The sequence below is a fragment of the Solanum pennellii genome, chromosome 7 (assembly GCF_001406875.1).
Source record: "Solanum pennellii chromosome 7, SPENNV200".
Lineage (NCBI taxonomy): Eukaryota > Viridiplantae > Streptophyta > Magnoliopsida > Solanales > Solanaceae > Solanum > Solanum pennellii.
In genome coordinates, this window is record NC_028643.1 from 2,274,111 (window position 1) to 2,297,068 (window position 22,958).

Here is a 22,958-nt window from a genome sequence, read left to right on the forward strand (position 1 = left end):
TTCAACTTTATTTATTACAATACAAGTACTAATTCATATATAAATGTATTTTTTCCGCTAAAAGTACTAGATTCAGATGAACTTTCATTTAACCATTCACAGCAACTAAGAATGCTGGCAATTACATAACCTTTGTTATGACACTAAAAAAGTTGGATCAAACCAACAATTCAATTTTTGTCTCGCCAGAAGGTGAGATTCAGTTTGAATTTCCCTTTAGTCAGGGAATCATACAATGGAAGAATATTGTTTAATATATGTACAAAAATTTGGCTCAACAGGTTGCTCCTATGTCCCTTGAGCTTTATTTCATCTTGGATTTTTTGGTTAAAATGGGAGAATTACAACAAGAAGAAGATAAGTTTACCTCTGATTCTGATGTCTTTACTAAGTTGTCCAGAAGTAACCAAGTGATCGTCATTATCGCTGTTGTTCAGGTGGATATGTTTGTAAGCTGCCAAAATTGATATCGAACGTTGCAGCTCTAGTCTTCAAGCAAAGATCTTAGATTTGCAAGTCCCTCGGCGGATATACTTTTCCTTATTCTTGATCTTTGAAAAACAACTGGAGGTGGAGGCTCGGAGTGAAAACAGACCATGACTACTGTTAAGTTGTCTATGGCACCACGTTTTTTGGCCTCGTCTATCATTTCCTTGCAGCATCTCTTTACATTGTTATGGTCCTGCAGTCTCCTCCGAGCAAAATCAACTGCATTTTGGCTTCGGAAAACATCCCATATCCCATCACTACCGATAATCAGGAACTCGTCCTCCTTTGTCAATGTCAGCAGTTTCAGCTCAGGTTCAGCGCTCAATGGTCCGCCCTTCTCAACCTCCTTCAATCCTTTAATATGCCAGTTACCTAAAGCCCGGCTCACGCCTAGCTGTCCATTCAAATAGCCATCATCAACAAATCCACCTACTGACTCAATGCGAGTTCTTTCAGTAACACAACAAGGTCTGTGATCCCTTGACATTTCTATAGCCAGTCCACGTCGAGATACAACTGCTCGACAATCACCAGCATTGGCCACAAGAAGTGATCTGTTCATATGATACAACACATCAGTAAAAAGATTTTGATCAAAGTGGCTACTCTTAGCGCAATGAGATGACTTAGGTACAGGAATAACTTACCTTCCAAATATCATTGCAGTGAGTGCAGTAGTGCCGGAGGACAAGGCTGAGTCAACATAGCATGACTTGGCGAGGGCAGCATCCGTCTCTGCAAAAGATCTTGTAACCACTTTCTCAAGTTCCAGGGGGAAATCAGCATCCTCGACAATGATCTTTGGTAAGTAATCACGAACAAACTGTGATGCTCCTTTCCCTCCATGTCCATCAAAGACCTGTCATTAGAACCATTCGCATTAGGCATCATCAGAGTAAGAATTTTTAAAAAATAAAACAAAGAAAAATGACTTCTCTGTGCTCTCCTCCCACCAAAAGAAAAAAAAGGAACTCAATTCATTCTAATCCAAATAAATTTGACGGAAACAACAAAGGAGACAATGGGACATGGTCGTACGTAGGAACTAAGATATGCATTTAGGGGCAGCAGGATTTCAATTAATGGTGCTCTGCCAACTGCTTATTCAATATATTCATTCCACGACTACCAGAAGAACAACACCTTTGCGATTCCACAGTATTGTTCAGTTAGATTATATACGCCTAGAATTTTTAAGAGTTGTATAATGCTTCAACGGGGTGAAATGTGGTCGCTTGAGTTAGCTTTTCATACTTTTCTTTGATAAGAAGAACTAAGAACATTTCGCTCTACCTGAAAATACTTAAAAATATCTTCAGCGTAGTATTTGCAACATCATGACGAAAGAAGCACCCGTATGGTGAAGACATAGGCCCCATTTCACAACTCTGATTAGTAGGGCACTCTAGTTGTGCGTCTACTATGTAGTGTTAATCTTTTTTACGCTCTATATTCACAAAGTATGAGCTAAGCTGAACTTTACTGAGAGTTTAATGCAGCCTAAAAGTATACCGAGTAATAGTCAAAGAATGACATGTATGATGGTCAATGAGGTTAACGAACTTACTCCATAGAAAGAAATAGCATCCTCACCAAGTATATTAAGGCCAAAATTCTTAGCTAGGTCTGCAATACAGATGTGAGTGTCTTCCATGTCAAGGCGACCTCCAATATCAGACCAATCACCCGACCTAAGGGCCGGGAGGAAATTACTCAACAGTATTTGTTTCCGATCTGCAATAGTTGTGTCTTCTGAAATACTTTCCAGCTGCAGAAAAGGAAAGAAATTAATTGAAGCGAAGAAATAGTTTGAATTCAAGCAACAATCTGCTTCATTTATGTGACAACAGAAGTGAACTTCGTGCCAATTCTCTGTTTAGGAAGCTAAGCAGCATGACTGTAGTCACATGAGTTTGTTAAAAACACCAAATCAGTGCTAATGCAAACTCTAAACCATTAGCTACAAAAGCTGACAAACGAAAAGATTCTAGTTGGACGATATAAGACACATCTTGAAATTATTTTTTCAGAAGATCACATTTACTTACTATAAACTTCAAGAGAACTAAATTTGAAACCCATGATATAGAAAGTGCAACGGATTTAATGGTAAGCACTCAAAGGTTGAACTCATCGAATTTAAATCACAGATCGCCCTTGGATACACACACAGACACACAGAAAAAGAAAGTTTGGGGAGCAAACAGTACACTAAAAGAGATTAATAACCACATCTTCACAGTACTGTCCTTAAGGCATAAAAATACCATAAATATCAAATCTTTTAATAGTATCAACCAATAAAACTCCAAATTAACCAACACTTCAACACAAAAAACCACTTATACCAATCAACATCCATACATAAACCAAAAAAAGTCTTCACCAATTAACTCAAAAAAGAATACAATCAATCAAGACTACATAAAAACTCAAAAGTGTTGAACCCATCAAGTTTAAACTATGGATCACCTCTGCATACACACATAAGAGACACACAAGAAGTATATCAGCATGAAATCAAATCATCAAATGAAGAAAAGACCAATAACCATAGCTTTAAGTACTGTTCTAAAGCATAAGTACACCACAAAAATCAAATCTTTACATAGTATCAACCAATAAAACTCCAAATTGAACAACAGTCTTAGAACTATTAATACCAATCAACATCCATATACAAACCAAAAAAGTCTCCCCCAACTAACTCAAAAAAGAATACAATCTAAGTTCACATAGCCAACCAACCAACTGTGTTAGTACACCATAAAAATCAAATCTTTAAACAGTATCAACAACCATATTCCAAACTAACCAACATTTATGACAGCATATACAAACCAACAAATTCTTTCCCAAAACCAAATATTACAATTAGAAAAAAAAAAGAAAAAAGAATCCTTACTGGGAATGAGTTTCTCATGACAGAAGGACTAGAAGAAGTAACTTTTCCACAATTCTCATTTTGGGTATGTTGAAATTCAGCCTCAGAATGTAAAGATTGGTTCTTGAAATTGTCATCAGTGTTGGAAATGTCCAAATTTTCCATACCCTCATTCACTTGCTCTGAATCTTGAATACACATGTTACTAGTTATTACACAAATTTAATAGGCAAGTTAAAAGGGGCAAAAAAAAACAAGAAAAAAAGAGTAGAATATTTAGAGGAAGAAGAAGAAGAATGGGTTGTTTTTATCACTTTTAGGTTGAGCAAGTTGTTGGTATTGTAGGAGAAGTGAGAATACATATGTGTGGAAATTGTGATGAAAGAGAAGATTCTTAGGAATATGTTAGCAATGGGGTCATAAGAAAAAAGGTTGTAATTTACTTCTTCATTTCCATTCATCCACAATTTTAAAAATAGATTCTTTCAAAAAAATCGAGAAAAGTGTTGAGACATCCTTAAATTTAATGAAAATTTAAAGATATGGTTTGGTATATTAGTGATTCAGTTTAAATTGATTATTGATTATAATATAATCAAATCAATTTTTAAATTTCTAAAATCAATTCAATAACTGTCAGTTTAGTTCGATTTCTTTTTGTTTCTTTGGTTTGACAGCAATGAAGACATATGTATCTTGATAGACAATGATACTTAATATATAAACAATCAACAAAAAAACAGGTGTGGATTCATTTAAGCAATACTAGAATTTTACTTTACGAACAAAACGATTTAATTAAGAGAAAATGTGACTATATTATGTGAGGTAGTGTAGAAAAAAATTAAAATAATAAATTTTGATAGATTTGAACTTAGGATTGTAATAGTTTAACTAAGAATTAAGTGTTAAGCTTGAGAAAATGATAAAGTTAAAAACTTAAATTAATTAAATTTTATTTTTATATATATATATATATTTTATTTTGAACATTAATTACTTATTTTTAAATCAATATAAATTACTAGCAAAATAGTAATTTTGAAACATATACAAACTTTAAGTTAAATTTGGATAACAAAATGAATTATTATCTTTATGTGGTTATTTTTAGAATAGTTTTTATTAGGAAAAATTATTATAACTGTTGTTGTTTGAAATATTAGCTGCTACACCAATTTAATTATTTACATAATAGCACTATATATATATATATATATATATATATATTTTAATATATTAAACTAGCGAATATAATTATTTATGGTGAACTCTTAATTTTTCTTTAAGTGTTCCTTTTTTTCTTTTTGGAAATATTTAGGTTAGATATTTTTAACTTATTGTCGGTTTATACCAACTTACCAGAAACTTCTGGGCATTTAGTACCTTATTTCCACACTATTAAAAAAAAAAAACTTTTTTTGTCAACATCTCTAATCTAGATATCTTTTTATTTATTAAATAAAATAAAAAATAAAGAGAAATTCCAAAAACATTGATTAATATGTAGTTTTACGGCCAAGTATTTCTAGACTATTATTACTATCTTAATTAATTTAAAGTTTATTATATTTTAAATTTATTTTTGTATAATTTTGTATATCTTTCGATTTACATGGCGTAATTAGTGATTTCACTTGCGCGAAAAAAATATATGGAAATTATATAAGCTAAAAAATGTACAAAATTATAAAAAAAAGTTCAAAAAAATTACAGAATTGTAGTTAAATTTAAATGTGTCTCTAAAGTTTAGATCATAATCTAAAAGAATATTAGCGGCTATCCCCAAATAAAATAACAAATTTATCCCCAAAAGAAAAAAGGAATTTAAATATATAAGTCCCAGTAAAAATATATCTAATATAACCTCGTAAATATAATTGGGAAAAAATCATAACTAATATATATGCAATTTATATTTTCTATTTGTAAGGGTAGATAATAATTTTAAAAATATCCTATGATCAAGAAAAGCTTAACAAAGCAATATAAAAAGAAAATATAGCATTAAAAAAGAGAATATTTTTAAAATAGCAAAAGCAATAAATCTAACAAGACTATAACTATAATTTTGATAATTACGTTTTATATTTATAGTTTAATTTGATATAATTATAATTTTGATAATTACACTTCATATTTATAATTTAATTTGATACCAAAGTAACAATTGTCATATATTTACGTGTCAATATTAAATAAAATAATATATATATATATATATATATATATTAGGAGTGGAAGAGGAATGAGATACGTGTTCTTTTGCTAAGGAAAAACGTGATAAATTCAATTGCAATATATAATTTTATTATACTTTGGGAACCTACTCCGCCATAATATATATATTAAATTATTTTAGCTTTAAAAAGTATAAAAGATATATTATAATAATAATATTAATATGCTCCGTATATAAAATTCCACAAGAAAGTCTGGAGATATGAAAAAATTATAAATTATAAATTCTCTCGTATTAATAGAATAAAAATTTATGTAACTTAGCTCTAATAAAATAAAATATAACAAATATTTTAATAGGGAACGTATTTTAAGAGTCAGAAAAATAACTGCCCCCATAATTTTCTTTACACGCTAAACATGTTTACTGATTTATTAAAAATAAAAATAGAAAAATAAGTGAAGAAAAGTTAGGTTGTAGAACGTTTTTGTTTTCTAATTCTTTTGTATATAATATGTAATAGATTATATATATTTTTTTTGAATTTTGGTTTTTAAAAGTTTTCATATATTAAGTAATAAGGTGTAAAGGGGGAAAACCTATTAAAATTTCTTGAAAATATTTCAATATCTACAAATATTTAACCACATAGAATATTTTGTACTAGTTATATAAGGATATTTTTATGTTACTATAGGTGAATCGTTAATTATATCTAATTTTCTACTAATTTCTTAAAATTATATATATACGTATATATATAATTTTCTTTTTGAAGTTAATGTGTACACGTACATCCTCATCGAACCATATGAGTCCGCCTCTGAATTCACCCTGACCCTATTAGAAGACCTTTAAGCATTGACTACATGAAAAGCAAAATTGGCTTCTTTTAGTGGAGAAATTGATTGCTTCCATTTTCAATAGAGAATTATTGGGCCACAAATATGGGAATTGATGTCTTTAGGGCATTTTTCTTGGTATGAAATGGAGATAGACCTTGTATATATTTAAAAAAAAAAATTGTCCACATTTCGTGATTTTACATAATTAAAGTATGTAGGGAGATGCTTAGATCTCACGTGAGCTAAAAAGTATATAAAATTACAAAAATAATGAATTTGAGGGTATTAAGTCATTAGTTTAATTAAAATATGTTCATAAAATTTCGATCGTAGTTTAGGAATCAATACTTATACACTATCCTTTATTTAAAAGCCATAATACCTTAACGAGAAAAAACAATTGTTATAATGATCGAAGAATATTCAGAATTAACGAGCTCCATTCGATTTATAAATCAACAAATCACTTTGGAAGAGCTCAATGTTCCTTTCATGTTAAGGGATTGATCATAGAGTAATTATTAATGATTTTCTTTACACGCTAAACACGTTTAGTGATTTATTAAAAACAAAAGAGAAAAATAAGTGAAGAAAAGTTAGGTTGTACTTTTTGTTTTCTAATTCTTTTATACATGATATAGTATAATATATTATATGTATTTTTATTTCAATTTTGATTTTTAAATTTTTTTCATATAGTAGGTAATAAGGTGTAAAGGGAACACGATATTTAAATTTCTTGAAAAATAATTCAATTTCTACAAATATTTTACAACATAGAAGATTTTGTTGGATGAATATTTTAAATGAAATATTAGTGATTTTTACACAAATTTTCAATCAATTGATTAAACTTTAAGGAAATAGTAGTATTGTCCCTTTTGAAAAATGTAAAGTTGTACAAGTTAGCTGAAAAGTAAATACTTATTAAAAAAGGACTTTAGGTTACCTTTATATTTATTTTATTATTTAAAGAAAGACCTAAATCTAAAATATTAATTAAAGTGGAGACTTAATTATGGAGAAGAAGTTAATCCAAAAACTTTCCATATTAATCAAGTATAGAAACAACAATTTAAAAATGAATTGATGTCATTTTTGTAAAGCTATTTACGGACTCAAACAAAATTTAGTGTATGGTATAATAAACTTACAAATCATTTACTCGTGATGAAATTTATGAATTTTGAGTTTGACTATTTGTAAAGCTATTTATGGACTCAAATAAATTTTGAGTATATGATACTGATATATATATATATGAATGACATTATTATTATTGACAATGATATTTCAATTGTTATTCAAATATTTCTATAAAAGATCTTGAAAATTTAACCAATTTTTTAAGTTTTGAAGTCATTAAAAATGCATATGGTATTATTATGTTACAAAAATTCATAGACTATAGCACATGAAAATTGAAAAAATGGGAGGTATATCTGCTCCTTGGCTCGTTTGACCTTGTAAGTGGATCGTTTTGTCCGTCAATGCCAATTGACTCCATAGATTAGGTCTTAACGGACGTCACAAAATGTTTTGGCAAAAATGACATCGGAATTCCAGATTACTAAAAATCCATGGATTATAACACATAAAAATTAGCAAAATGGAGGGTATTCATTTGACCTTGTAAATGGGTTGTTCTGGCCATCAGATCCAACTGGCTCCATAGCTAAGGTCTTACGGATGTCCACGAAATTTTTTAACAAAAATGACGTCAAAATTTTGGATCACCAAAAATCCATGGTCTATAGCACACGAAAATCGACAAAATGGGAAATATACCCGCTGTGAGGCTCGCTTGACCTTGTAAATGGGTTGTTTTTGGCCATCAGGGCCAATTGACTCCATAACAAAGATATTAACGGACGTCCACAAATTTTTTTGACAAAAATAATGTCGAATTCCAGATCCCTAAAAAGATGGTGAATTATTATACACGAAAATTGATAAAATAGGGGGTATATGAATTTCAAACCCGAAATTTGAGCTCTCCAATAATCAACAACGAGAAAAGCAATTGTTATGATGATATTTGAGGAACATTCAAAATTAAGGAGCCCCATTTGATTCATAAATCAACAACTCACTTTGGAAGAACTCAATGTTCCTTTGATGTTAATGGATATTAATCATGAGAGTTATTATCAAGGAATTACTAACGTTTTAGGGTCTTGTCATGATCTTATTCTAATTAATATTGACAAGCATATGTACTTGTGGAATCCCAATTCCACATATTTTTAGTCCTTGAGCAAAAGTCTAATCAAGATGAGGATGATATTATACTTGGTTTAGGAGTTTTAAATGAATATCTATGTATGAATCGATTGGATAATAATGATAAAGGGAATATTGAGATATAAGTCATTGAAGGAGTATGGGGTAAAGGAATCGATTGGATACTTCAATTGTTATTCAAGCTTGTTAGCGGAAACGTGAAACTAAAGAACAAGGAAGAACAACAATATTTAACGTGGTTCGGATCAAAATGATCCTACGTCCACCAAAGAACAACTGCACCAATATTTATTTCACTATACAAAGAATATAAGTGAAATACTACAAGAGAGAGAACACAATGCCTTAGAAGATGAGAAGGCAAGTGAAAGGATGATTTGAAAATGAATTAAGAGCTACCTATTTATAGGAATAAATTCATCCTATTGATGTCATCCATGACATCACTATGTGTCAAAATTGTCAAGGTTAAGATAGCAAACCATTTTATGGTTTGCCTAACTTTCACCTACCAAGATACAATCTTTGACTTGTATTTCGTACTAATTATCTTCCTACCAAATATTCATATTAATTCATCTTCCATTTAGTTTGATTCCACAAGAACCAAAACCAACTCTTTCAATCTCCACCTTGGTTTGTGTTCCAAGCATGCGTATAAACAACTCCGGCCAAAACTTCTAAGCTTACTGGGCAATCCCATTGTAAGAAACAAGAAGAATCAAACCTTTGTTGAACATACCAGCTCCACCTAGCAGTTGTTCTCTTAGAGTTGCATCATACTCCCGCCAAGTCCTTGCAGTGTGCAAACTTGGCAAGCGGGACTATTTTGGTCAACATGTCTGCAGCGTTATCGTCTGTGATAACCTTCTCAACCTTGATAGCTCCCTTTTCTACGACATCTCGAATAAAATGAAATCTGACATCAATGTGTTTGGTGCGCTCATGAAATCTTTGATTTTTAATCAAATGAATAGCACTTTGACTATCACATTTTAGAATTGATTTAAGCTGAGCTGAACTCAATTCTGCCACCAAACCTTTCAACCAGATAGCTTCTTTCACTGCCTCCGTTGCTGCCATATATTCTGCCTCTGTTGTAGACAAAGCGACAATCGACTGTAAAGTCGATTTCCAACTAACGGCACTGCCAACGAGAGTAAAGATGTATCCAGTTGTGGACCTCCTTCGATCAAGATCCCCTGCATAGTCAGAATCAACATAACCGAGAATTGAAATACCTTCACTTTTCCGAAAGGTTAGGCCAACATCAGGAGCTCCTTTGAGATATCTCAATATCCACTTGACAGCTTCCCAATGCCTTTTTCCTGGATTTGCCATGTACTTGCTTACTACACTTACAGATTGGGCAATATCTGGACGTGTGCATACCATAGCATACATAATGCTACCAACTGCACTCGCATAAGGAACCTTTGACATATGCTCCACCTCATCCATAGATTGAGGCATTTGTAACTCTGAAAGCTTGAAATGAGAAGCTAAAGGTGTACTTACAGGCTTGCTCATATCCATATTGAATCTTTCAAGAACTTTTCGGATGTACCTCTTCTGAGAAAGATGTACAACACCATTTTCTCTTGAAATTTCCATTCCAAGGATTTTCTTTGCAACTCCTAGATCCTTCATGTCAAATTCCTTGCTCAACAGTTTCTTCAAAATATTTATCTCTGTGATGTTGTTAGCAGCAATAAGCATATCATCAACATACAACAAAAGATAAATCATAGAGTTACCAGACATCTTCTTGTGATACACACAACTATCAAATGCACTCCTCGAAAATCCATGTGTAGTCATGAATGCATCAAACCTCTTGTACCACTGTCTAGGGGATTGCTTCAAACCATACAAAGACTTCTTCAGTTGGCATACATGGTCTTCTTTTCCTTCAGCTAGGAAACCTTCAGGCTGATCCATATAGATTGTCTCTTCTAGATCACCATGTAAAAAAGCAGTTTTGACATCAAGCTGTTGAAGCTCTAAATCAAATTGTGCAACCAATGCTAGCAGCACGCGAATTGAGCTATGTTTCACGACTGGAGAAAAGATCTCATTGTAGTCAATTCCCTCCTTCTGACTGAAACCCTTTGCAACCAATCTCGCCTTGAACCTAGCAGCTTCCACTTCTGGAATACCTTCTTTCTTTTTGTAGACCCATTTGCATCCAACTGTCCTCATCCCCTTTGGCCTTTTAACTAAGACCCATGTCTCATTTCTGTGAAGAGACTCCATCTCTTCCATCATGGCCAACTGCCATTGTGCAGCATCTTTGCAAGAAGTTGCTTCAATATACGAAGAGGGCTCGAGATCCTTAATCTCTTCTTCTGCAGCTACGAACGCTTGTGCAATCAGATTTTCTTGCTCTATAAGACGTTCCGGTTTCCGTATCCGCCTTTTGTCCCTTCCCTTCGCAATTGTGTATGGTTCATTGGAAGCAAGTTCTTCTGCATCTTTTGACTCATCACTTTGAGTCTCTTGATCCCGTTTCTTGGTAAGCTCCACCGGTAGCTCCACCTGCTCGTTGTTCTCGTTTCTAGATAACTCCATAGAAACTTTACGAGGATCAAGTATAGAGGATTCATCAAAGGTAACATCTCTACTAACTACAAATTTGAGTAAAGACAAACACCATAGTTTGTACCCTTTTACTCCATCAACATACCCTACGAATATGGCCTTTTTAGCCCTTGGTTCAAGCTTACCTTCATTAACATGATAATAAGTTGGACACCCAAATATTCGCAAGTATGAATAGTTAGAGGGTTCACCTGACCAGACCTCATTCGGAGTCTTAAAGTCAATCGCTGATGCTGGAGACCGATTGACAATATGAGAAGCAGTATGAACTGCTTCAGCCCAAAATACTTTGGACATCTTAGCTTGTAAGAGCATACAACGAGCCTTCTCAAGAAGAGTTCTGTTCATTCTCTCGGCAACTCCATTCTGCTGTGGTGTGTGCCTGACCGTCTTATGCCTTGCGATCCCATGAACCTTGCAGAAATCATTGAACTCTTCACTGCAAAACTCCAAGCCATTGTCCGTGCGAAGATACTTGATTTTCCTCTCAATTTGATTTTCAACCAAAATCTTCCACTCTTTAAATGCTTCAAAAGCATCACCTTTTGTCTTCAGGAAACGCACCCAAACCTTTCGTGAAAAATCATCAATGAATGTGAGAAGATACCTCTTTCCTCCCTTTGATGGAAGCTTAGAGGGACCCCATAAATCTGAATGGATGTAGTCTAGCACCCCTCCCGTCTTGTGCTTGCCAGTGCTGAAGCTGACCTTTTTCTGCTTCCCTAAGACGCAGTGCTCACAAAATTCAAGTGTGCTGATCTTCTCACCATTCAAAAGGTTGCGGTTGCTCAACATCTCCAATCCTCGTGCGCTCATATGGCCTAGTCTCATGTGCCATAATTTTGCCTTGTCATCATTAGATAACTGCACTGTAGATGCATTTACAGAGCCAATAATGGTGCTTCCCGCAAGTGTGTAGAGGCCATCCTCCAGCTTGGCCTTCAACATGACTAAAGACCCTTTAGTCACTTTCATAGTTCCTCCTTCACTCATGTACTTATAGCCTTGTTTATCTAAAGTACCCAGGGAGATCAAATTCTTCTTTAGATCAGGAACATGACGGACTTCTGTAATAGTCCTCATGATTCCATCATGGCAGCGAACATGAACTGAACCAATGCCAACTATTTTACAAGTTGCATTATTGCCCATTAATACAGTTCCTCTGCTTGTTTCATAGCTGCTGAACCAATCTTTTCGGAATGTCATATGCAGAGTACAACCAGAGTCTAAGATCCATTTGTTGTCATAGACTCCATTATTGCATGATGTTGTTAGTACATAATCATCATCATTATCATGTACTTTCTCAACAATGGATGCACTCGCCTTTTCTTTGGACTTCGACATAGGGCAATCTCGTTCAAAGTGCCCCTTCTTGTGACAGCCCCAACACTCCGCATTCTTTTTGTTCACACGAGACTTTGATCTGTACTTCGATTTGCTCCTTCCCTTTTGGCTAGTACGACCTCTTACAAAGAGTCCACTAGCTTCGTCACTTTTGTCTCCTTCAAAATGCATCCGCACATCACAAGAGTTTAGTGCTTGCCGCACTTGCTCAAGTTTAATAGGTTGTTTGCTATACATCATTGAATTCTCAATATCACGATATTTTGAAGTCAATGAAAATAGTAAAGAACATGCAAGTGTCTCCTCGTCCTTTTTAATTCCAGCAGTTTGTAAGTCCATCACAAGTTTATTGAACGCATCTAGATGGTCTTGCAACAAAGTACCTGAATCCATCTTAAATGTATGAAGACGCCGTTGTAACAACATCCTTGTTGTCACTGACTGGTCCTGGTAAAGCCCTTCCAGCTTTTCCCATAACTCTTTGGCCGTCTCTTCGGTACTTGTACTCACTTCACAAAGTACGTTAGGTGCAAGGGACAGTTGGATTGCACTCAATGCATCTCCTTCAATCTTTTCTTTGTCGGAATCCGATATCTTATCGGGGTACTTTCCGTCAATAGCATGGATTGAACCTTCCCTCCGCAGTAACGCTATCATCTGGATTTTCCAGATATTGAAGTTGTTGCGCCCACTAAATCTATCAATTTCAAACTTCATGGAACTCATTTTTTTTTTACTTGTTCTTCCTTTTCTACTACAATGTATTTGGAACTACAGAAAACCAAAGTAATCCTTTTCTGATGTGGAAGTTCAGACTGTGCTGCAACCACAGAGCATACTCAGACAGAACCTTGCTCTGATACCAATTGTTAGCGGAAACGTGAAACTAAAGAACAAGGAAGAACAACAATATTTAACGTGGTTCGGATCAAAATGATCCTACGTCCACCAAAGAACAACTGCACCAATATTTATTTCACTATACAAAGAATATAAGTGAAATACTACAAGAGAGAGAACACAATGCCTTAGAAGATGAGAAGGCAAGTGAAAGGATGATTTGAAAATGAATTAAGAGCTACCTATTTATAGGAATAAATTCATCCTATTGATGTCATCCATGACATCACTATGTGTCAAAAGGTTAAGATAGCAAACCATTTTATGGTTTGCCTAACTTTCACCTACCAAGATACAATCTTTGACTTGTATTTTGTACTAATTATCTTCCTACCAAATATTCATATTAATTCATCTTCCATTTAGTTTGATTCCACAAGAACCAAAACCAACTCTTTCAAAGCTATTTCTAAGTTTTCTAAGTTTTGAAGTCATTAAAAATGCATATGGTATTATCGTTGCTATTGTGCTTCTCTTTAGTTGAGGTGACTTCACTAGTTTGTACTAGTTATATAAGGGCACTTTTATGTTATTATAGGTGAACGGTTAATTTTATCTTATTGAAATTAATGTGTATACGTGCATCTTTATCAAATCGTATGGGTTCGCCTCTGAATTCACCTAACCCTATTAGAAGAACCTTTAAGCATTGACTACATGAAAAGCAAAATTGGCTTCATTAAGTGGAGATATTGATTACTCCCATTTTCTATAGAGAATTATTGGGCCACGAATATCGAAAGTGATGTCTTTTAGGATATTTTTCTTGGTGTGAAATGGAGAGAACCATTATATTTATTCAATTTTTTTGGCATATTTCGTAATTTCACGTAGTTAAAGCGTGTGGGGAGATGTTTAGATGTCACGTAAGTTAAAAAAATGTATAAAATTACAAAAATAATGAATACGAAGGTATTAAGTCATTAGTTTAGTTAAGATGTATCCTTGAAATTTCATTCATAGTTTAGGAATCGATACTTATGCCTTATTTAAAAGACATAATACCTTAAACTTTACATAATACTTATTAGTATTATTTATATGGTACGAATTGATTCAAATCAATAAGATTTTAACCATATGTATTTATAATATATATTACCTTGTGACATGTATGATAATTGCAGTCCGTGCTTTGTTCATAAGCAACTTATCTATTTTTTTTAAAAAAATAAAAGTAATCCTAAATATGAATGCCTTTTAATTTTCTTTTAGATAAAATAAATTAATTAATTATGGTTCAAGGAAAAAGAAAAGAAAAAAATAAAAAATAAAAACTCAAACATGATAAATTTAAATGTACACTTTTTCCTTCTTCAACTTTAACTACTATTTGGTCCATTATATTTATTTATTTATTTGAATTCTAGATGGATAAAATATTATTATTAATAATAATACTAAAAATTAAAGTAAAAGTGTAAAACAAATAAATTTACTCCCTATTTAAGCCTAGGGTTTACGCAGCCCTTCCTTTCACTAGTAACACCAAATTATTTAATGGTATATCCTATCCACCTTACGATATTACTTTGATTATTCTCTCATATTCATCTGGAAAATCTTTTTTACGATTTAAGTGTGTTTCAAAGTCATGAAATAATGTATTTTGATCCAAATACTGAAAAGTTTAACATAATTTTTTGTCTTTGAGCAAAACGATGAGAATATTATACTTGATTTAGGAGTTTTAAATGAATGTCTATCTATGAATCGATACGATAAAGGGAGTATTGAGATATTATCGATGAAGGAGTATGGAGTAAAGGAATCGTGGACATCCTTATTTATTATAAGGGATTTACAATATGATCCTAGTTATGGACTTATACTTCCCCTTTTTATGACATTAATTTTTATTATAAGGAATAATCTTGAAGAAAATGTTCTTCATACATACAATCCAAAGAATGATAATATACAAGATATTCATGTTGATGGGAGGAAAGACTATATATCACACATCTTTTGCTATGTGGAATGCTTGATCCAAATTATTAGTTACTCCCTCCGTTCGGTATTGTTTGTCATGGTTTTTATTTTTAAAGTCAAACTATAAAAACTTTGACTAACATTTTAAGATGTATTTTTTCATCATATTAATATGAAAAAAATTGTAATTTATAGTACTTTTCATATAGTTTTAGAATATCTATTTTTTTTGTTTAAAATATCGAATTAATGTGATCCAATTTACCTTTAAAAATTAGTCAAATTGACTTTCGATAAACACAACATGATAAACAACTATGGACGGAGAAAGTAGCTTTTTAGTGTAGCTTGAATTATTGTATGAACCTTTTAATATATTAATACAAGAATATAATATCGTCCTTTGTGAAATTTCCACAAACTCGCAAAAGTCTTGACATTATTGTGTTGAGATATATTCTGAAATACGTGTAATGTGCATTCAAATAATTAGATTTTATACAAGTGATATTATTGTAAATTACTCTTGAATAAAAAGTTTTAGCCCACGAACCGACTCCGACCCCATCCTGATCAAACATCAATGGTCAAGGACTTGTATATATGAGCCCTAGTTTTGAATGAATTTGAAAAACCTTATTCCAACCCTACCCCAATAACGGGAACGGTTGTGCTAAATTGAAAGTCTTGCTTCATATATTAATTCAAGAATATAGAAATTTCCTCAAATTTAGTAAGTACTTGTCAAAATATAATCCCAATACTATTCGGAGTGTAATTTCCTTTTTCGTTAAACTAATTAGGATCATATTTCTTATTCGGGGGTGTAATTTCCTTTTTTGTTAAACTAATTAGAATCGTATTTCTTATTCGGGGTGTAATTTCCTTTTTCGTTAAACTAATTAGGATCGTATTTGTTAACTAACTAGGTTTACATTAATCTTCTTCTATATACCTCTTTAATCTATCAAAAGTTAAAATAGTTTAAAAGCTAATGGCAGATTTAGCTGATGATATCACTATGATGGTTCTCTCAAATTTACTTGTGAAATCTATGTTACGATTCAAGTGTGTTTCTAAGTCATGGCGTTATTGGATTTCAAGTCCAAACTTTCATCTCTCAAATCAAAGGCGAAGAGGAGCAACCATCAGGTTGATGTCTATATATACATTTGGTAAGATGAGTAATTTAAGACCTTCCTTCGGTCTGATTAACCAAGAATTCACTTTTGAAAGTCTTAATTATATTTTTTTGCGAAAGAGGTGACATACATATAAAAAGTTGTATGATTTTGGGTTCTTATCATTGTCTTATACATATAAGTTTAGATCTAAACGTTTTCTCGTGGAATCCATTTTGCACCAAAGTACTCCAACTTCCAAACGAACTTCCAGACGTGTTTAAAGATGATGATCAACTTTGTTTCGTCGGCTCTTCAAATAATGTTCACAAGCTAGTCATGTGGCGATATAACTTATTTTGATCTCATTTATGAAAAGTTTCATATGTTTGTCGTTCCTAACTCTAACCCTGAGTCTGATAATAATATTATAGTTGGTTTAGGGGTTTTAAATGAATGTCTTTGCATGAGTCGTTTGGAGTATAATTATGATATTGAGATATTGGTCATGAAGGAATAGAGAGTGAAAGACTCATGGACATCGAAATTTAGAAATAAGGAATAGAGAGTGAAAGACTCATGGACATTGAAATTTAGAAAAGGATCATTGTTTTGGAGAACGAGAAAGGAAAATTATGGACAAAGGTAAAGTTATTGTATACAATTTATTGAATAATAATACGAGAGACGTTTTTTTATCAAAAAAAGATACTCTTAATCGGTGCAATTATATATACAGAAAGTTTGATCTCGCTAAAGGAAAAATATTTGTGGAATGATATGTTCATGAGGAACCGGAAACAATACAACTTCTTGGAGAGCAACACCCCATCATAAGAAGAAAAGGTTTGCAAACATAATTAAAGATACTTATTCATTGATTTTGATTTTAATGTGATTTATTTATGATGTAAAAAGGAATTAATTATGATTTATAACTATTAGTCTTGTCATTATTATCATTGCATAATTGTCAATCTGCTATACTCCATCATAAGTTTCTGCCTAAAAATTTAATTTAGCCGCAAAGAATATATGGTAGCATATTACATTTATTTAAATAATATTTTAGTCATGTATTTACAACACATTACCTTGGATATTATTATAAAAACTTGATTTACTAATATGAAGATTTGAATAATTTAATCCAAAGATATAAAACATTTATAATGCTAAAAAGTATGGGGTCTTTTTTCTTTTTAATAAATACCCCTAGTGACAGGTGTGATAACAAAATAAGTTCCCACAATGAAGATATCCTTCCATCTGTGTCAGAACAAGAAAAGAAGCCATGTAAACATTTTCTAAGGAAAATTTAAAATAAGCTTGTTGTAATATCTTTTAGGTCATTTTCTTTGATTTCAATATTTTTGATGTTCTCGACTTTTCTATAGCGATTCCAAGTCACTTTTGATTTGTTATGACTATCATTATTTGATCACTTGGTCGTTAGTTTGTTTTTTATATAAATTTTTGTGTTATTAAAATTTTCAAAGTTTGAGCCGTTGACTTTGATCAACACTTCAGAAAAACGATCTCAACATGCAATTCTAATGGTTAGTTAGATTTCACCTTTTTGTAAGGAAAAAAAAAGAGAGAAGAGAAGATGGTGAAGCATTATTAAGATTAAAAATGTGAATGCATTACTAAAGAGGGAGTTGCTCGGATGGTAAGCACCCTGCTTTCAATTCGAAAGTTGCAAGTTTGAGTCACCAAGCGAAAAGGGCGGGACCTAGGATAAAAAAAAAAGATCAATGTTTTATTAAAATACATTTTTAAAAAAAAGAAAATTCTGAAATGGAATCAATTTACATGTTGGATGGCCCATATCGATAAACGATTTTCTCTCTATTTCTAGATTTTTCGTGCAATCTTCACTGACATTTCACAATAACTGTTATTTAATCCCTATTTAAGTTGACCTAAGGTTTAAACAAACAAACATTCACTTGTAACACCAAATTACCTAATGAAATATCTAATGAAATTACTATGATTATTCTCTCATATTTACTTGGTGAATATTCTTTTAAAATTCAAGTGTGTTTCAAAGTCATATCGTTTATGGATTTCAAATTCGAAACTTGAGCTCTCCAATAATCAACAACGATAAAGAGCAACTGCTATAATGGCATTTGAAGAATATTCAAAATTAACGACCTACTTTCGATTCATAAATCAACAACTCACTTTGGAACAATTCAATGCTCCTTTCGGTTATTGATGATGAGAGTTATAGAGGAACATAAATCTTGAAAAAAATGTTGTTCTTATATACAATCCAAAGAATGATAATATACAAGATATTCATGTTGATGGGAGGAAAGAATATATATATCATACACCTTTTGCTATGTGGAAAGCTTGATCGAAACTATTATTTAGCTTTTAGTGTAGCTTGAATTATTGTATGAAATTTTTGGGAAAATGGTCTGAAAAAATATTTTAATTTTGGCCGAAATTGTTTGTTACGATAAACTTTATGGGTGACCTTTTACCATGCATTATCTAATAGTGTATTTTAGAAATATATATGTGTCTCGCCAAAGGAGTAATATTTGTGAAATGATTCTTATTAAAGATTCTTATTCATTGATTTTGATTTTAGTGTAGAGTTATTTATGATGTAAAAAGGATGGCTTAATCAAGAGTCATTTATGATGTATTGACTCATTGTTTTTCTATGGATAATTGTTAATCGCTTTTGCTTCTGCTATACTACATATCTTGTGTAAGGGTATTTTGTGAAGATGACAATAGTGAACATCACAAGAGGAATTGTTTCGATTTTAACGATGAAATAATGTAGTTTGATTTCGTTACTGATAAAAGGTTTCACATATTTTATCTCCTTATTTAATATAAGGAAAGAAGGTGGTATATATGTCCCATATTAAGAAAGGAGCTAACTTAGCCGGTAGTACTTGCTTTTGGAGAACCCAATATTCAGTCGTTAAAAAATATTGTAAATACCTATCTTTTTCGCCAACGAGATTCTCATTTTGGTTTGATGATTTTAAGTTGTTCTTTTATGTGTACATGGTGAATTTTGAGTGAGTTTTTTTGTATTAATATGAAAGTACAAGTAGAAGGTTTATGATGCATTATGAGTGGCTATAAAAAGGTTTTCAATACTCAGAAATTGACATTTGACAGAAATTCTCTGTATTGAAGTGGTCGTCACATGTTAGATTAATTAGTTAGAGAAGTTATATAGCAGAGTCACATAACCACCTTTTTTATACACTGTCTAGTACAGTAGAGTTATGATGCTTTGATGGAATATCAATTAAAATCTATCAATATACATATCTTATTGTATATTATGTCCCAAATGAATTCCCTTGAAAAGATGTAGAAATTTCATGCTTTTCATAAATCTCTCAACCTGGCCCAATGGTCAAACACATTGAGAGAAGCCATTATATTCCTTCAAAGTGTCATTGAAATCGTAGATGTGCCTGAAAATTGAAAAATTCAAAGTTAAAAAAAATAAAATAATAATAATAACAATAATAATCTAAGGGGCTATATGAAGATTTATATTGTTAACAGTAGTGACTTAGAATATAAGCAAGGGTGTAAAGTTAGTCCAGACACAAATTCTGTTTCTGCACAAGAATATAAGCAAGGGTGTAAAGTTAGTTCCAGACACAAATTTTGTTTCTGCACAAGGAAATTGCAACCTTGAGTCAAGGTACAAGTTATGTTTCGGTGTATTACTCTAAGCTCAAAGGCTTACGGGAAGTGTTTGAGGGCCTTAGTTCCAGTATCATGGTGTGCTTGTGAAGGTTCAAAAGAGTTTGTTGCGCATCTTCAAACTCTGAAATTGTTTCAATTTTTTATGGACTAAATGACTCTTACTTGCAGCTAACAAGAAGTTAAATTTTTATGTTAAAACCAGTACCTACTGTCAATCAGACATATTTCATGATTCTTAGGAATGAAAGTCAGAGGTTGGTAATAGCTACTGCAAAAGTATTGGGTACTGGTCCAGCCAACTCACAGGGTTCATTTGATGTTGTCATGTACTCAAGATCAAGTGGACAAAGGTCCAAGAAAGGGTATAATCTAGTGTGTGAGTTTTGCAAGATCAAAGGGCATACTAGAAAAATATATTTCAAAATTGTTGGATACCCACAAAATTTTAAATTCAAAAAGAAAAAAGGTAATAATTCTGCATACAATACAATCGGTGAAATTAACAATGTGAAGTAAGTTACAGTGGTCAACTGGATTCCTGTGCATTGACTACAGTTAATAAAAGATATGCATTCATGTGCTTCAAAACGAACACAGCATGTGTTGACGCTGCATGCATGCTTACCAAAAACAAGAAGGATTGCTTCATTGATTTATTCGTCTTCAAATTGTGTTTTCTTTTCTTAGTTCATTTAGTCAATAATATGTTTGAAAATATAATAATTAAATTAAGATTGAAATATAATAATTAAATTAAGAGAAATAAATATAGTTCATTCAGTTAGTAACACGTTTGAAAATATAATAATTAAATTAAGAAAGATAAATATATCTAAAAATAAATTCATGGTGTAATTTTCTTGTCAACTTTCCATGCATAGTAATTATTCACAAGGCACACATTCAACTTTATATAATACTATTAAGTTAATAAGATTTTCAGCCACGTATTTATAATATATTACCTTGGATATTATTATAAAAAACCTAATTACTAATATGAAAATTTTAAATAATTTAATTCAAAGATAAAAAAATATTTATAAGGGCAACTTTCACATATAGCAAATAAATAATTCATATTTGTATGCTATAGCAAACTTTGCATAATTGCGCTCCATAGCAAACATAAAACTGTATAATTCGCTATATATATACAAGTGTATAATTCGCTGGCCTAAATTGTATAACTCGCTATCCTATTTTACTGCAATTGTATAATGCACAATTGTATAATTCACTGCCTATTTCGCTGCAATATTAAGTGTATAGCAAGAAGATATATGTTTTTCTCTCGCTTTATACAAAAACAGAAACACAATATATACACTTCTGTTGTATAAAGCTAGAGAAAATTGTATTTCACTGCAATAATTCGCAATTGTATGATTCGTTGACCTTTTTCTCTGTAATATTTGAAGTAAAATGTTTGTAAATTATATAATTAAGTGTATAACACGAAGATATATATTTTTGCATGTGTATATACAATTTTCTCTCGCTTTATACAAAACAGAAACAGAATTATACACTTCTGTGTATAAAGCAAGAGAGGCGAGCGAGAATGGAGAGTGGCGAACGAGATTTCTGGGAGAGAGACGCTGGCAAATTTTAGCTAACGTTTGCTATGGAGCACAATTAAATCAAACCCTAGCTATTCCATTTATTTTAAGTTATTAGTTTGCTATTATATACAATTTAACCTATTTATAATGCTAAAAAGTATGGCATCCTTTTATTTTATTTTATTAAATACCTAACGTGACATATGTGATAATTGATAACAAAATAAGTTCCCACAATGAAGATACAACTCATCTAAGAAAAAACTTACACGCATAGGATGTTTATACTTAGGCAATGTAAAATGTATTATTAATAAATGACATGTATATATTGACTTGATATAAACACTCAATACGAATAAATTATACCCACTCATCTATTTCAAACCAAGAAAAGAAGCAATGTAAATAATTTTTAATCAAAAAATCAAAATAAGCTTTTTCACCACCTACCGTATTTTGTTCATAAGCAACTTATATATTTTTAAAAATATATTAAAAGTAGTATTTATTTTTAAGAAATATTAAAAGTCAGATTTATTAAAATTTTCATTGAATGAGAAGAAAAAAGTTATATGATAAAGATCCGGTCAAGTATAATTAGGTCAAGTAATGTTCAATGACCTCATAGATTCATATCACTTGTACTATGTTCAATGACCTTATAGATTCATGTCATGTGAACTATATAATAATTTATGGCATGTCAACTATTTTTATTTTTTTAAAACTATCAAATAAAGCAATTAAGTGAACCCAAGCTAATATTTTTTTTAAAAAAATTAAGATTGGCGGGTATGTGGATCAAGAATTGATGATAAGACTCAATTTAATAATGCAAATAATTTCAATCAGGTATATTAAATTTTCTTTTTTCAATATATTTTTTTAAAAAAAATATTAACTTAGGTATATACTTAATTGTTTTATTCGATAGTTTTAAAAAATGAAAATAGTTGACAACTTTGTTGTTTTTATTATGAAGATGAGTATTTAGATGAATCTCAACCATAAATAATCATTTAATACACATGTCATGAATCTATAAAATCATTAATTGTTACTTGATCTAATTATACTTGACCGAATCTATATCCAAAATTATAAGAGTCCATAATCTTCTTCCTCCCATAAATATGA

At 31.5% G+C, this 22,958-nt stretch overlaps 1 protein-coding gene across 1 annotated transcript; it reads right to left on the bottom strand.

The window, feature by feature from the left end:
* Positions 1 to 64: 64 nt before the first annotated feature.
* LOC107024099 (probable protein phosphatase 2C 27) lies at positions 65 to 3,791 on the bottom strand. The gene is made up of 4 exons (XM_015224994.2): positions 3,395 to 3,791; positions 2,057 to 2,257; positions 1,137 to 1,348; positions 65 to 1,043 (listed from the first exon to the last, which is right to left on the bottom strand). The coding sequence occupies exons 1-4, from the start codon at positions 3,572 to 3,574 to the stop codon at positions 485 to 487; spliced, it is 1,152 nt and encodes a 383-aa protein (XP_015080480.1). The 5' UTR covers positions 3,575 to 3,791; the 3' UTR covers positions 65 to 484.
* Between the last annotated feature and the right edge of the window lie 19,167 nt (positions 3,792 to 22,958).

Coding starts and splice junctions, on each gene's coding strand:
- LOC107024099 (XM_015224994.2), bottom strand. CDS start 3,574: ATGTGTATTCAAGATTCAGAGCAAGTGAATGAGGGTATGGAAAATTTG. Junction 1,349..2,056: donor ATGCTATTTCTTTCTATGGA/GTAAGTTCGTTA, acceptor TTCTAATGACAG/GTCTTTGATGGACATGGAGG. Junction 1,044..1,136: donor ACTGCAATGATATTTGGAAG/GTAAGTTATTCC, acceptor TCATATGAACAG/ATCACTTCTTGTGGCCAATG.